This window comes from Ambystoma mexicanum, chromosome 6p, assembly GCF_040938575.1.
Source record: "Ambystoma mexicanum isolate Mex_15411 chromosome 6p, UKY_AmexF1_1, whole genome shotgun sequence".
NCBI lineage: Eukaryota > Metazoa > Chordata > Amphibia > Caudata > Ambystomatidae > Ambystoma > Ambystoma mexicanum.
This window is the reverse complement of record NC_090935.1, coordinates 1,450,231,275-1,450,246,931: the sequence shown is the minus strand read 5'-3', so window position 1 is coordinate 1,450,246,931 and position 15,657 is coordinate 1,450,231,275. Positions and strand designations below refer to the sequence as shown.

General features: G+C 47.0%; 1 protein-coding gene across 1 annotated transcript in view; it reads right to left on the bottom strand.

The window, feature by feature from the left end:
* LOC138510506 (alpha-2-macroglobulin-like) overlaps positions 1-15,657 on the bottom strand; it is a 1,041,624-nt gene that overhangs the window by 412,994 nt on the left and 612,973 nt on the right. Inside the window, exon 19 of the mRNA XM_069626208.1 lies at positions 262-490. Coding sequence (XP_069482309.1) covers positions 262-490 — 229 coding nt within the window. The remainder of the gene's footprint in view (positions 1-261; positions 491-15,657) is intronic.

Sequence of the window (15,657 nt, the reverse complement as noted above, 5' to 3'; positions counted from 1 at the left end):
GGCTGTGGTGATGAAAGTCTCGAGATGGGCCTCTATCCATTTGGATGTGTGAAACAATGTTCTGGATGCATGTAGTACAATGTCGTCATATTATAAATCATCTCGGAACTCTGCCCCTATAACATATTTGTCATACATCCTCATGGTACCAAATTCCAAGGTGACTTATAATATCCTCACAGGGTATAGGGCATGCTTGTTGTTGTATATTTTACATCATGCATTTATAAGTTAGCATAAGTATTGTTTCCACTGACTCACCCTGATGCACTTGGAGAGGTAGTTGAACACGGTGGCCTTGAGTATGAATACCTCGCTGCGGACAACCGAGTATGGAAGAGTGAGCTCCAGGAAGAATGGCTGTAACACCGTCAGGGACACAGTCGGAGAGAGCCCAAAGCCGACATCCTTGGCCGTGCAGAACATGCCGGCTTTCCACTCAGTGATGGTATCTGGAATAGTGAGCAGGACTTCTTTCTTACCGGTAGAGCTGATAAAAGTAAAAAGGAATTCAAATTTTAAGAGCAAAGAGGCCTCGATTACCTGGGGTATACTTCATTAAGCCTAATCCAGCTCTTCCTCATCAAAGCCCATACTCATGAGATGAATCCCACCACGACAGACTGAACATTTGCCTGGCTTAACAAAAAACAAGCCCCCTCCTTACCCTCGCCCCAACTCGTGCAAAGCCCAGACACCCCTTGATGAACAGACCTTTCCTTCTTACACCCTTACCTGAAATAGTCATGTTAGCTCTGCACATCTTCTGTTGATATCCCAAACCCCATCAATGACTGAAGCCCCATCCAGGGTGTGAGGGGGTACAATGGCTGTGACAAAAAGGAGTAGGACTACTTCTAATGTAGATTACCCCAAGTAATAAATGCATAACCCATTATTGCAGCAAAGGGTGAATAACCATCATATACAGACACATTTGGAAACAAAAACACAAGGATGACTTTGTTACTGCTACACTTGATGACTTTATTGACTATCCAAAAACGTACTTGCATAGAGCCTGGATGATGCTTATCAATGAAACCTAGAACCTCCATCCAAAACAGTCATGAGTTTCCAGAAACCGCAGTCTGTAGTAGGACACAAAGATGTGAGGGGATGCTCATGTGGCTGCCCGAAGCGTCTTAGACCTGTGGATCTGCCCTGGATTCTCTTCAGTGGGGGAAGGTGAGCCAGGGAGCATGGTAAAGAATTGATTTCTCCAGTCTAAGACAATGGGCCTCATTACGGGATTGCTGGAAAACCCGCCGGTAGGTGGCGGATTACCGGCAACCTCGTAGCACTGTTTCCGCCGCCTGACTTCCCAGTGCCACCGGGATATTACAACAGGTGGCAAAAGGGTAAATTCCCATATCCATGGAGTCGGTTAGGACTCCATGGAAATCGGGTCACTGAAGCAACGGCACCATTGATAACGGTTCCAGTGCCTCAGTGGGAGACATGCCGGAAGGGGCCTAAAAACCGGCCTTCTCATATTATATATGTATGTGGCTACCGTCACCCTTATTTCCAGACTGCCATACTCGGAATTCTTAGCGGTGAGACCTCGTTCCCCTGCCTAACTATTCTAAAGGTGGAAAAGAGGTTTTGGTATTTTCTGAAGCATGATGATCGGTACAAATATACGTTCGGGGTCCTTTTAAATCAAATGTTAATTGTATGCAGGGGAACTACTGACGTTTACACTTCTGTGATTTTGGGCACTGCATGAAATTTTAAACATGTGCATAGCTGAGTGGGGAAGGAAAGAGTGAAAGTGAGGCAAACTCGCTTTTATTCTTTAATTTTTGCCTCCATTGTGTGAAAATGTAAATGCTGGGTGCAATTTGCTTTGCAGGTGATGGGTACTAATGGACTCCTGGGAAATCTTCCTGGTTTTGAGCAGGTGCAAAACAAAAGCCAAATCCATGTTCATGTAGGCTTAACATGGAATGCAGTGACAGGAGGAGGACTGCAGGGCAGAGATCCATCCTAACTGCACCCTGTGTGCCTCCTCTGCCTTGTCCTACATCAAAATAGGGTGGGGGGAGAAGGAAATCAAGGCGGCATAAAGCATTCCCCTTGCTTTCTTATTCTCAAATTTATTGTCAGTCTCATTTAAAATGAGGCTTTAAACTGCTCTCTGGACAGCCAACAAATGGAGAAACTGCTCAGCTCAGGAGGGAGTCAAAATGAAGGCTGGAAGAATAACTTCTTCTAATCGTTGGTATGTAGAAAGGACAGTAGGACTAAAACTAAGGTTGTAGGACTAAAACTAAGGTCATAGGACAAGGACCTCCCGCTTGGCTATTAAAAAAAGCTCATGACAAAGCAATATCCCTAATTTCCCCATTGTCATGGCTGAGGTTATAGCCAACAGGAATAAGGCATTGAAGAAAACAAACTTTATTTCAGCTGATCAGAGCATCCCTTCTTCTGTCATCCATGATTGTCAAGGTAGTATCCAAGAAGGGCATGGGGAGAGCCATCTGATTCAGGAAGGGAAACCACCCCCACCTTGGTAGAAGGTAGTTAACAGAAGCATCTCAAAACCTTGGTCCTGAACCCTTGGGAGCCTGGGAATTAAAAGAAAGGTGTATACTCTCTGCCAAGGGATTTTCAGTGCATCCTAGCCACATGGCAGAGGATCTACTTCCATAGAGGAAAGCACCGAAAGATACATTTTCCCCGTTAAAGCAAAGAGACCCCAACCTCTGGTAGATCTCTCTGAACAGACTTGGAAGAGGGGACAGATTTTGGGAAGATGGAAGTAGCCTGCCTTCTCGGATGTTGTCCACCACTCAAATATGGACCACTGACAGTGACACTAGAAACATGTTTGCCCAACACCCTAACAGCAGAACCAGTAAGGACAAAGCCCTTGCGCGGGAGACTTTCACTGTATCATCTGTCATGACAAGAATTGCCCAACCTACTATCAGGGCCCTGTAAATTCCCATCAATTCCCTATTGTTGGAAGAATGGGTTCTGTACCACACTGTCCAACATTTCTGAATCTCTTCTGCTTCCAGTGCCATACTCTATCACCACAGACTGGCATCTCTCATGAGAACCGTCTGGGGAGGGGAGGGAAATGGGATCCATTGGTCCAGGTTGATTGGATTCATCCACCAGACCAGGTTGTTTTTCACTTTCTGAGTCACTGGCACCAGGGTCCTAGCTCTGAAGTTCCCAATGAGTATGGAGCGGGGTGCAGAAGACGTAAAGATGAAATTGAGCCCATGGTACCTCAAACCTGAGACCGGCATGAGGGCCTGGATACGGAACCAAGCATTCATTGGAGCTGCTAGAGGGACCAGCAGGGATTGTACAGCCAATCTGAGCAAAAATGCTGACACCTCTGGTAGAGCGACCTGACACAGTTCCATTCTGAGTCATGTTACTATGTAGAGGAGGTCAGGTAGGGCTTCTCTCAATTGATGAGTAACCAGTTCCACTGTAGAACCTCTACCACTCTGGGGAGTTGTTTGCTCAGCACAGTAAGGAAATGAGTCATTTAACTGTGGGAACAACACCATAACCTCATTGGATGGGAATAAACGAGGAGCGCTTTGATTTTTTTCAAATATCTGGGTGCCGACGTCAGCCTGAATGACAGGGTCCAGAGTTGACAATGACAGTTCCCCACTGTGAACACAGGTATTCCTAGTGGCAAGGTTGTACAAAAACATGAAGACAAGCATCTTTTAGGTCTGATGATACACGATGGTCTCCCTTGATTATTAAGGGATTAATCCTCTGTAATTTCCTAATCCAGAAAAATGTGCCTGAGATGAAGCATTTTAGGGTCTTGAGAACGTGCATGAGCATAAACCCGTCAAATGCCCTTTCATCCAAAAGAAATGGTCTGTATGTCCTTGACACCTGCAAGAAGGCAGCACCAGGCAGACTATTGTTTTGTTAGAAGTAGCTGTAGTTGTTCTTGCTTTGCATTTCTCTTCATTGGAATACATGGCATTGAATAAATGATCACTGTTCTGGGACGGAGGGGTAGAGGGGAACTCCAGATGATATCTTTCCCCAATGATGTTCTTGAGCCCAATGCCGGCCCCATATCTACCAGCGGCCTGTGCAAGGTTTTTGGGTGCCCCCATTGCTGTGCTTCTCTGCCGGGACAGGACTCAGTGAATGCCCTGCCCAATGCCCATGGACGCCTAGGGGGCACAATTTTTTCGGCATGATTGATGTCGGTGACAGGCAGCCCTTGAGCGCATTGTGCTGCGCTTCATAGGCTGGCACTGTGCTGGGCTAGTAGAGACACGTGCATGTGAGACTCAGCCTGGCGCTTAATTGATTGCATAGGCGCTGCCTGAACTGCCACCACGCCACCCACCCACCATCTTGTACTGGGGCGCGCCTCAGAGTTGGGCTTGACCAGAGACTCACTACAGTGAGTGACATTACAGACAGTTAATGTCACTCACTGTCAGTCTATAGTGTAAAGTGTCAGCCATTGATTGTTATCTTTCAGTCAGTCACTGAAAGATAAATATTGTTGACTGACACTTTACACTACAGTGTGCTGTCGGCTGTTGAGGAGTGGACACACTCCTCTGCGTAGTAAACGCAGTAACAGGGTGCACCGCTTGCGCTGAAATGACTGGAGCCCCTTACGGGAGATACCGGTCTGAACTCCGTCTTTATTTCTAACTGACTTCCCCTCCCTTCCCCGTCACATCCTCTACTTCCCATGTCCCGCCCCCACCCTAGTCCCGCCTTGTAGATGACGATGTGCCTAGAACTTAAACATGAACATGACAACATTTTCCTTTTTTAAATACATAGTCAAGAGCTAGGCCATCTCTTCAATGAGTCTTCTGGGTTTAGTCTTTGCTCTGACTGGGCAACCTTCACAGGTCTCTCGATGTTCACCATTCTTTGCGGTGATCATGGTACCTTTCACCATCGTGGCAGTGAGAGGACCGGGTGCAAATCGGGAGCCCTCTTTCCTTCTCTGAGTCTGACGTACTAACACTTTGTCACCTTCCTCAAAGTCGTGCTCTCGAGCCCCTCTCTGCTCATCCGCTGCAATCTTTATTTTCTGCATTTCGTCAGCGTCTCTGGTCCAGATCTCCCCGCCCTCCGGTATGTTGTTTCCCTGCGGTGTCCCTGCGGCAGGCGTGTCCGTAATTTGCGACCGAACAAGAGGTCAGCTGGGCACTAGCCGGTGGTGCTGTGGGGAGTGTGGCGGTAATCACGCAATAGCTGGTGCAGTGTCTGTTCGAAAGGTTTGTGAGACAACTTAGCCACTTTTAGTGCCCTCTTGAGGTTTCCCATGAAGCGGTCAACCATGCCATTGGCTTGGGGCCTTAGGGGCGTACTTTTCTGATGTTTGAAGCCCATGTATTGGGCAAAGTTGTCAAAGTCCTTGCTTGTGAAAGGCGGCCCATTGTCGGACTTGATAACTTGAGGGACACCATAGGCCGTAAATCCAGGACATGGATGACTGCAGTTGCCGCTGTGGACGGCATCATTTGCACCTCAGGGTATCTTGAATATCAATTGATTACAACTAATGCCTAGGTGCCGTCTGGAAGGGGCCCGAAAAGGTCAATTGCCAGTTCTTCCCATACCCCGCTTGGGAGTGGAGACATCATCAGCAGGTTTGGGCGAGAGGGCGGGACTATCATGCTGCAAATGATTCATTTTTTCAGCGTGTCCTCCGCCTGCTTGTCCAAACCTGGGAAGCAGATTTTCTGTTGCAGCAGCTTCTTTGTTGAAACCAATCCCCAGTGTCCCTCATGAGACAGATCAATGACCTGCTGTCGTAGAGACTTGGGAAACACAATCCTGCAGCCTTTCCTGACTATTTGATCCTCGGTGGTGGTGAGCTTGTCCTGAATTGATGACAAGGATTTGATGCCACCCTGCAGCGTCTCGTCCAAGTGCCTGGCTCTTTCCTCGCTAGTACTGGGTCAGCCGCTGATTTCTGTTGAAGCGTCTTCCATGCTATGGGGAATGGCCTCATTTGGTGGATGACGGATTGTAGATATGCATCTGCAATGGAGAGCTCAGGTTGTGGGGTTCATGTAGGGTGACGTGAAAGATAGTCAGCTGGGTTTTTGTCTGAGCCTGACCTATGGCGGATGGTGAATTTGAAGTCTTGGAAACAGAGTCCCCATCTTTCAATTTGCTGTGGCATCCAGGCTTGCGGGTTACCATAGATGGTGAGAAGGGCCTGGTGGTCAGTGACCACTGGGAATGCTTTTCCAAATTAGAACAGGTGGAAATGCTTGCAAGCCCAGATGACCGCTGGGCTTTCCTTTTCTGCCTGCAAATATTTCTGCTTGTTGGTGGTCAGACTGCGACTTGCATACAACACGACTTTCTTGATGTGTGGGGTCCTGGGGTCATATTGTGTGATGATCACGCCTAGTCAGACCGGGCTTGTATCCACTGTCCCTTCTGTGTCTTTGGCAGAGCTGAAGTACGCCAGTTTAGTGGCTGAGGCAATGCGTGTACGGATTTCTGCAAAGGCGGCCTCGCATTCAGGTGTCCAGACAAAGTCCTGATTTTTCTTTGGGTAGCTCTCGGAGTGGGCGCTCATAGTTGCAAAGTTTTCTAGATAGCGGGAGCAGCAACTTGCGAGTCCCAGGAACGTCCTGCGGTCTGACACGTTCACTGGGTGGGGGCCTCTTGTACGGCTTTGACCTTGTCTGGATCCGGACGCATTCCCTAGTCTGAACATGTGTCCAAAGAACTTGAGGGTTTGTTTGCCAAATTTGCAATTGTCTTGTTGAATGTTACATGAGCCGCTTCTAGGGCCATGCAGATCTTGTGCAGGGTGTCATGTTCCTGGGCTGTCCTGCTGAACACCAGGATGATCTTGCTGTAGTTCAGATACCCAAGGATATGTTTGATTACCTGGTGGATCTCTTCCTGGTGTGATAAACCAGAAGGTGTCTCACCCACTAGTCCCCAGGGATCTGTCATCCATGTGACCAGGACACAGTCATTGCTTTTGGATCCAGTTCCTGGCTTGGACCAATGCGGGAGGATCATCCTGGGGAGGGGTCTTCGGGGAGTGGGAGTGGGAGTGGGACACTGGATGGTGAGACGCAGTATCCCCTTCCCTGTAACAACTTTACCCCATCCTACCAGGTAGGATACTTAGGAACTCTACCACCTTGTCCACAAGCAACCGTTACTTTCCAGAAACCTCGAGTATAGAAAGCGTAAGACCAGGAAACCAGGCTAAAGAATCCTGCATTGCGTGTCGCAGATACCCAGGGCCCTCCCACGTCAGTAATCGAGGAGGGGGGAAGCAACATTCGCTGTGGTATCATCCTTGGCTCCAAGAACATAGCAGCGTCAGTGAAATCGGTCTGTGTTGAAGCCAAGGTTGCAAGCAGCAACATTGTATGGTGAGCACTGGAACGAACATTGTCAAAACGCATGTGATAAGAGACTCAAGTAAAGTTGAACTGCTGATGAGAGATGGAACTTTAAAAGCAAGATACACTACCTTTGACAGAGTGGTCCGGCACCACGTGGGTACTCAATCGAAGGTCTCTGTAAGGTATGAGGCTGAGAAGTGGCAAAAGCGAAAGTGAGAAAAAGGTTATATCAAGAAGAGAATGAGTAATTGTGAATTTAATTGGTACTGCGAAGGGTCAAGGACAATCCTGTGCACAGTCAAAACTCTTCAATTATGATGAAGAGAAAGTTTGGAAAAGTAGATGAATTTGGTCTGAGCCCGGCAGAGGGAGACCAATTGAAGGTTTTGTGTTGAAATGGGTCTGAACGTGGCAGAGGGGGGGCCCAGTGTGAACAGTAAATCACCTGAGAAGTTGTATATGTGAAATCCTAAGAAGAAAGGAACTTTAATGTTTGTTGTGTTGCATCAGGCCCTCTGGAATAAGAAACTTTAAGGGCCTCATCACAAGTTGGCCTCATTTAAGGGTCCACCCAATCTCGTGTTTGGCAGCATTTACCCCCAGGATAAAAAGTGTCTAACTAGAGATGGTCAACCAAGAGAGCCACACAACATAGGGGAAAGGCATGACAAACATCATAACTGGGTTTGCACATATGGATGCACCTATCTTTCAAGAGTGGCAATATTTCTGACACTTGTGGATGGGGATGTGCTATCCATTTTGAAATGCCCTGTAGCCTCATCCAGCCAGTGCTGATGTTGTGATGCCGTCCACCACTGCATAAAAGGGGACCTACAAATGCAGATGCCTGCACTGTACCAACAGGGACGTCATTTCACCAAAATGCCAGGTGTAGCGGAAGTGACATCACGTGACTGTTGACATCTGATGACATTTGGCCCCACCCCGAAGTGACATCACGGTAAGGGATGGAACACGACCATTTACCCCTTGCCAAAACAGGAAGTGGCATAACATAGCATTGTTTCTAAGTACACTATGAAACATATGATTACAGTAGTACTGTAACGTGATATTCATTTCATACAAGAATGGATCACCATATGCATCTTCAGAAAAAAATGTGCTATAACTGCAGCTTGTGAAAAGAAAAATACATAGTCCGAAATGGATGATTATTCTACTCTAAATGCTTTTTCGATGATTTTGTCTAGATTGTGAATTTGAGGTGTTACAGAGTGACTTACCCCTGACATGTGCCTGAAATAAACCTTTAATGAGTCTAGCAATTATTGTATGGAATTTCAGAAAGACAAATATCTCAAATAGCCACATTGCATTGGCTACAGCCCAGGAGCTTCAAATTTGTAAAAATGAATAAAAAAATTAAAAAAAGGTGTACAACTTTTGTTTTTTTGGGATAGCAAGGGAGACCTCAGGGGTCATAAGTGCGACCCCTGGTGACCCCTAAATGACGTCCCTGTGTACCAACAGTGTAAGATAAAGTTGCTTTGCTGACACTTGTGCTATACCATTATTCTGTGAAAGTGGTAAGTGCAGCATGGGTGTGTATGCTCTTAAGGGGCAAAGCTTCCAACTTATGAGGCCCACTAGTGTAGTTTTCTGTGGAAGAAGCTCATAAAAGGTAATGTGTTTCTTAAATACATCTGAGCTTCTAGGCCATTTCACCCCCCCCCCCCCCAAAACACTTTTTGAGAGTCAGAACTGAAAAAATACGTTTATCAACTCCAAAAACATAATTGCACAGTCAGTGCCAATGCATTCAGTGACCCCCTAAATACCTGACCCCTCCCACTCTCTACTCCTCTTCCTCACCTGAGAACAGTCACAAGGCAAAAAGAACAATAGTGCTCAGCTGCCTCTGATCCATTGCTTCACAGGCATTTTACTCCGTTCAGGGCAGGAAGCATTCTCTGTACCAGAGGATTTTGTTTAATCCCACCCACAAGTCACTTCGCAAATAAAGATTTGGGGTCTACCTAATCTGATTTTGCAATTGTCATCGTTCTGAATTTTCTTCTTCATGTCGATTCAGTCTTCCATCTAGTGGGCATTTTAAAAAGTGAAACAACAATCATGCTCTGGAATGCTCGCCAACAAGGTCGAGCAGGCTATAAATGCTACACGCCCCTCCTAAAAATAGCTCGACTCTGCGAGTGGGCGAGTGAATTTAGCAAGCCCTGATTTATCTAGAGGTTCCACAATCTAGGCAAGCGGAATGTTTGTTTCTCTTCCAACAACCCACTCACCTGGAGCCTCCTACAGAGCCTCCTGCACTCCTCGCACCCGCACAAGCTACAAAGGTATAGCACCTTATTAACTCAGTGCCAGTGGCCAATGAGGTATAGGACACATTCTCTCTGCTAAACCTGTTTGCATCACTCTCAATCCAGAGGTGCCACTCCCACGTCTGCGCAAGTACAGAATATCACCACAAACCGAGGACAATATCAAGCATCTCATCTCTTCCCTCACTGATCAGGGCATCCTCGACTACACCACCAGCCCTTGCAATACTCTGGTGCTCCCCATTGCAAAAAAGGGCACAGGCACATTCCATTTTGCTCATGATTTTACAAGCACTTAAAAAGACGGTAATCAGTGTCTCCGGGACGGTGGTCCCGGAGATACTGATCATTCTCTCATGTATCCCGCCCCACGCCCAATTTTTCACTTGCATTCATCTTGCCTCTGCCTTCTTCTCTGTCCCCATCCACTAGGACTCTCAGTAGCTCACCTAAAAGTCCCTTACAGTGGGCTTTTTCGACTCCCATCTCTCTTCTCCCAGATTCTGCAGGAAGACCTGCAGGATGTCACCATCCGGGGGGCTCCACTATGATCCAATGCATGGATGACCTCCTGTTAGCATCACCTTCCTTTCAGGTCTCCCTCACTGACTTCCAAGTGCTACTCAGGGCCCTGTCAGCAATAGGTCACAAAGTAAACAAAGCAAAATTGCAGCTCCGCCTACCTACAATTCGCTACTTAGGACACAACATTTCCCATGGCACTAGGCACCTTGCCCCCTCTCGAGTGTCCTGAATCTTACAATGTCCCATGCCTGCCACTTAAAGGCAGTTGCTCGCCTTTTTAGGGCTGAGCAATTTTTGTTGCCCATGGATCCTTGATTATGCCTCTAGTGTAGCACCTATGCAGAAGATGCTACATGACTCCAAGCCTGGCAAGCTCACATGGTCTCCTGACACTTCCATGGCCTTCATCAAGATCAAGACTGCCCTCTCCAGTGCACCCGCCCTCGCCCTTCCTGACTACTCTAAGTCAATCACCCTGATCAGTGTTGAGAAAGAGGGGTATGCCTTAGGCGTACTCACCCAGAAGCACAGGGATCTACAATGCCTGGTAGCCTATTTTAGCTTACATTTAGGCCTTGTAGCTTATGCCTTTCCCGAATGTCTCAGAGCTGTAGCTGCTGCAACACTTCTCCTTACAAGTTGCTGAACTCATTGCCCTAACACAGGCTTGCACGATCGCCACACAACACACAGCCACTATATACACTGATCCACGTTACGCTTTTGGTATCTCACATGACTACAAGACCTTGTGGAAACAGAGAGGTTACCTGACTGCACAAGGTACTCCCCTTCTCAATGTACCCTATGTTGAATCCCTGACTAATGTGATTCTGCTACCTACTAAGTTGGCCATTGTGAAGTGCAAGGCCCACAATCGACTTTCTGAAAGCACCCTCCATGGCCCTCAGGCTTCTGTTTATGTGTCACTGTTTCCCTATCATCTGAGGACCCTTGGCATCCCTTTCAATCCTGGTCTTCCAGTTTCCATTAATTCTGACAGTGGCTTCTCCCCTCACGGGAAACCCATGAGAATGCCAGTTACTCCACCACATTCCCCTGAACTCTGTCACTTACAACTGAACGATGATCTGGTTGTGTCATATTGCAAATGATGAATGCTCATTGTCAGTTCTCACTTCCAACAAATCCAAGAGGCTCTGCCTTGACCGCCTGAAACGCCGGTCCACAGCCTCCTGCCGTGTGATTGGGTGGTCCTGAAAGTTCATCAGTGAAATTCATTCCTGCATCCTCACTGGAAAGATCAATTCCAGAGGCTGCTGGCAACCCACACAGCAGTTTGCTGTAGAGGCAATGACTCCTGGGTCCACGCCAGCCAGTGTGTGAAAACAATACCTCCACTTGATGATGGAAAACAGCAAGAGGTCCAGGACAAAGACAGCGTTGTCCGCCATCACCAAAAACACAGCAAAGCTGCAATCTGCAGTGGTACAGGAGAAAGAGACCCCTCTTCAGCTGTCCAATGGGGTTCCAGAAGCTAAGACCCTGGTGACTCTGCATCCGCACTCTTCAACGATGAAGGTTCTGCTACCTGTGCCAAGCTACAACTTGTGGAGTGTGGCCACCATCTCACCTGACATCAGTAGGTGAACCATCGCCGGCAAAGGTTTCTGCTACCCTTGTCTCATATGGGTGGCCCATCGCTCCCAATGGTTTTTTGTCCCCAAGCTGACACAATAATACTGCGCACCTGGCGTGTATGTGCATAAGTATTCCAGACAAAGGGTTTTTTGGAGGCCAGCTGAGTGTTCCCTTGCGCGGCAGCTGATTTCCTCCAGCTCTATGCATCTATCATTGTCATGCTGGTAGGGATCCTGAACGTTTGCATCATCGTCTCTCCTGTCTCCCAGGTCCTGTAATGACTGACGCTCTTTGGAACTTTTAGGGATAAGGCCCTAATCTCCGTAGGGTTGGACTGCTAAAGCTAGGAATAGTGCTGCTATTGCATTAGTAAATGTGAAGTGTTTGCACCACATGGCTGTTCCTTACCATGATATTTGCTCTGCCTCACCCTACATCCACCACCCAAAGACCAACACCTTTCTCAACTTCTGATGGGCCTACACTGACCTAATGAATGCCTCTGATTTCTATTTATGCTCCCACACTCCTGTTTATGCCAGTGGGGGGATTCCCTTCATCCGTGTACCGTTCAATCTTGCTGAATGGTTTTATGACCTCCTTATAAATGACTCTTCTTGTTCCAATATGACCCACGCCTTTCCCCATGGATTCCTCAACCCCAGCTAGGCCAATATGTTACCTCCCAAAATACCGACCGCATGTGTTCCACATGCGCTGATCTCTTTCACTGCTTTCAAACACTTTTGGGTCACTGGGCTCTTCCATTCTGGATGGTATTTTAATGATTGTTGTTATAATTGCCTCCTTTGCAATGATAGTGTTTTCTTATTCGTTGCCTTCTGTCATGCTGTGCTAAACAAATGTCTTGCTTGTCCGCCAAGGCCAGGCTACTGCCGATTGCTATATCGACATCTCAGCTTAAGGAGGACGCCTCAAAAGACGCCTCCAATGACCAGGAAATGTTAGATGTGTTAGGACATTTGTCCGATGCAGAGTTATAGGCAATTTTAAATTAGGATCGTAGAAAATGCCGATCTAGGCTACTGAAGCAGCATCCTTTCTGTAGCAGTCCCTAGACCGCCTGCCCTATCTCTGTTACCAGTGTATCTGGGCCTCTTTGATTGATGCTATAGCCCAATCCTGCTTTCTGTGGTCTATGCCCTGTCTCAGGGATGACCAAATGGGGGGTTGATGTGGCAGGATTATTGTTATGCTATGTCATGCAATGCTTTGCTATGTTATGCAATGCTATGCTTTGGTATGCTACATTAGGCTCAGCCATATAGTTAGACCTCAGAATCTCGATGTCACCTCCCTCTGCTTCCCTCTGTGTCCCTCTGCACGCAGCACCCCAGACATGCCCAACACTCGTCCTGTGGCAGATGACACGTCAGACCTTCTCTTCCTCTTATTCTCTAAAAGTATAGCAGTAGCACCGTATATGGGAGGTAACAGTAGGGTTTCTACGAATGCCGATTATCCATAATACAACATGATGTCCCCGCAGGACTGAGCCACAAGATCAAACGTGAGATTTATTTCATTTGATATAGCGCCCAAACCCACGGGTATCACGGCGCATGTGCATAGTAGGTGGTTACAGACAGATAGTATGTGTTGATCGAGGAACTAAACAGGTTATGCATATTTGTTAAAAAGCCATGTTTTTTAGAGTTTTTTGAAGATGGTGAAGGAGGGTTTGTTCTGTATGCGGTCAGGAAGGATGTTACACAGGGTGGGGGAGGTGACAGGGAATCTGGATGCTCCCGCTCGTTTGAGGTTGAAGCGGGGCGTAAGTAAGGTGAGTTTGGAGGAGGATCTGAGGGAGTGTGTAGCTGGCTTGGCTGAGATGCGTGCAGTGAGGTAAGAGGGGGTAATTATTGTGAAGACATTGGTGAGTGATGGGCTGTGTTTTGAATTCTATTCTTGCTATTATGGGAAGCCAGTGGGCCTCTCTTCTTAAAGTAGAGATGTGGGCAGGGAGACTTAGGCCTAGGGCTGCTCACAGTGCTTTGTTTTGCAGGAGTTGTAATTTTGCAAGGTTTTTTGCAGAAGTTTACGAGAACAGAACGTTACCATAATCTAACTTACTGCCAATAACTGCACAAGCAGTAGCAGACAATTTTGCTGCGAGAGGAATTTCCTACTCAGGCAGATGTGTTTAGTAGTGTAGGCAGAGGAGGAGGCTAATGCACTGACATTGCTGGACATATTGAGCTCAGCATTGAGGTAAACCCCCAAAGTCTTCACATGTTTGGAGACCTGGATGGTGGTTCCGTCAATAGGAAATGAGGAGTATGATGGGTCCAGGGCACTTAGGTGGCAAGCTGAGCCTACGATAAGGAGTTCGGTTTTCTCATCATCTAGGCAAAGGTTGTGGGCTGCCAACTAGTTCTGGATTACACTGTAGGTTTGGTTGATTGATGTAACATCCTGGGCGTAGTTCCCAGATAATGGGAGTAGGACTTGCGTGTCGTCGGCAAAGTTATTGTAGGGAATGCCCAATGCGTCTGGGTGGTCGAAGAGCGGCTTTGTATAAGTGTTGTAAAGAGACGGAGAGATGCATGAACCCTGAGGTATTGGGTCAGCCGTGAAATTGTTTATGAAGACCCGAGAAGTGCGTTCACTCAAGAATAATTTGATCCATTTGGAGGCTTGGTGTGAGAAGTTGAAGTTTGTAAGGAGGTGTTGGCAGAGAATGTTGTGGTCGACTGTTAGGGAGAATTCTCCAGAATGGCTAATTTCCCTTACCTACTGAGTCCCTCAGCAGCTTTGCTGGATTTCTAGGATTTAATGTTTTCATCTGGTAAGAGTGTGAGCATTTTTTCCCACTCTTACATGTGTTTTGCTGGGTGTGTTTAACATTTAATTGTGTTCATAGACTGTGGAGCCTCTCCTACTCCATAGGCATCATCTTTTTTTACTGTGTGTTACACAGCACCTTCAGTGCAGTAACACAGGGTTGTCTTTTTCAGACTTCCCAAATGAAACTCAATTTTCTGGGACTGACTACTGTCTCTCAAAACATGTAAAATTGCCATTGACTTTATTAGTCTTTTTAAAATCACAGACCCAGTACAAACTGTCTTACATAGAGTTCTGGAAAGGGTTAATAGCTATCCCTTTTTGTCTGTTTCTCATGGAACATTGTTTCGTTCCCTTTTCATTAAGATTTGGCTGGTGGCAGTGGTCCTGGGAGGATAGCTCAGTGACAATGTGCTCGCCTTGGAAGCAAGACTACACGAAGCAACACAGGTTCGATCCACAGGTCTGCAGTTAGAAACCTCTGGGTATTTAAGCGTGTTATAAATATGCAACTAAGACAACAACAACAACAAATCTGTAACAGCTCCTCGATGCCCTTGGGCTGTGTGAGCGCTTTAAAAATGCAAATAAATCAAAATAAATGAAACTACCCTATTTTTCCTACCGCGGTTATTTTAAATAGCCTGGGTATTGTTTTAGGCGATCTTAGTAGCCTCGAACTTAAACCCACTGGACCATATACTGTTTTATACGGTTCGGGCTGGGTATATTCGCCATTTCTTTTTGTAAAAGTCTTTCTCGTGTTTTACTCTGCGTGCCAAACCATGTTTGATTCCTTTGTTCGCCGACCTTTGGCGCGCTTCTGCACAGAAGCCCTCCTTAGGCGCCTGAATGTCTGAGGGGGACAGGATGTGAGGGAGGGGTTTGAGACTCCATGCACAGGGTCTCCTTGGAGACCCATGTCGCACTCTGGTATGATTGGCTGTGGTAACTGTCCCGGCGGGACAGACACCCTGCTGTGTGATTGACAGCCAGGCTCTGTGAATGGGGGAAAACTGAATAAAAAGCAGGTCTCTGTGACTGAGAAGGCA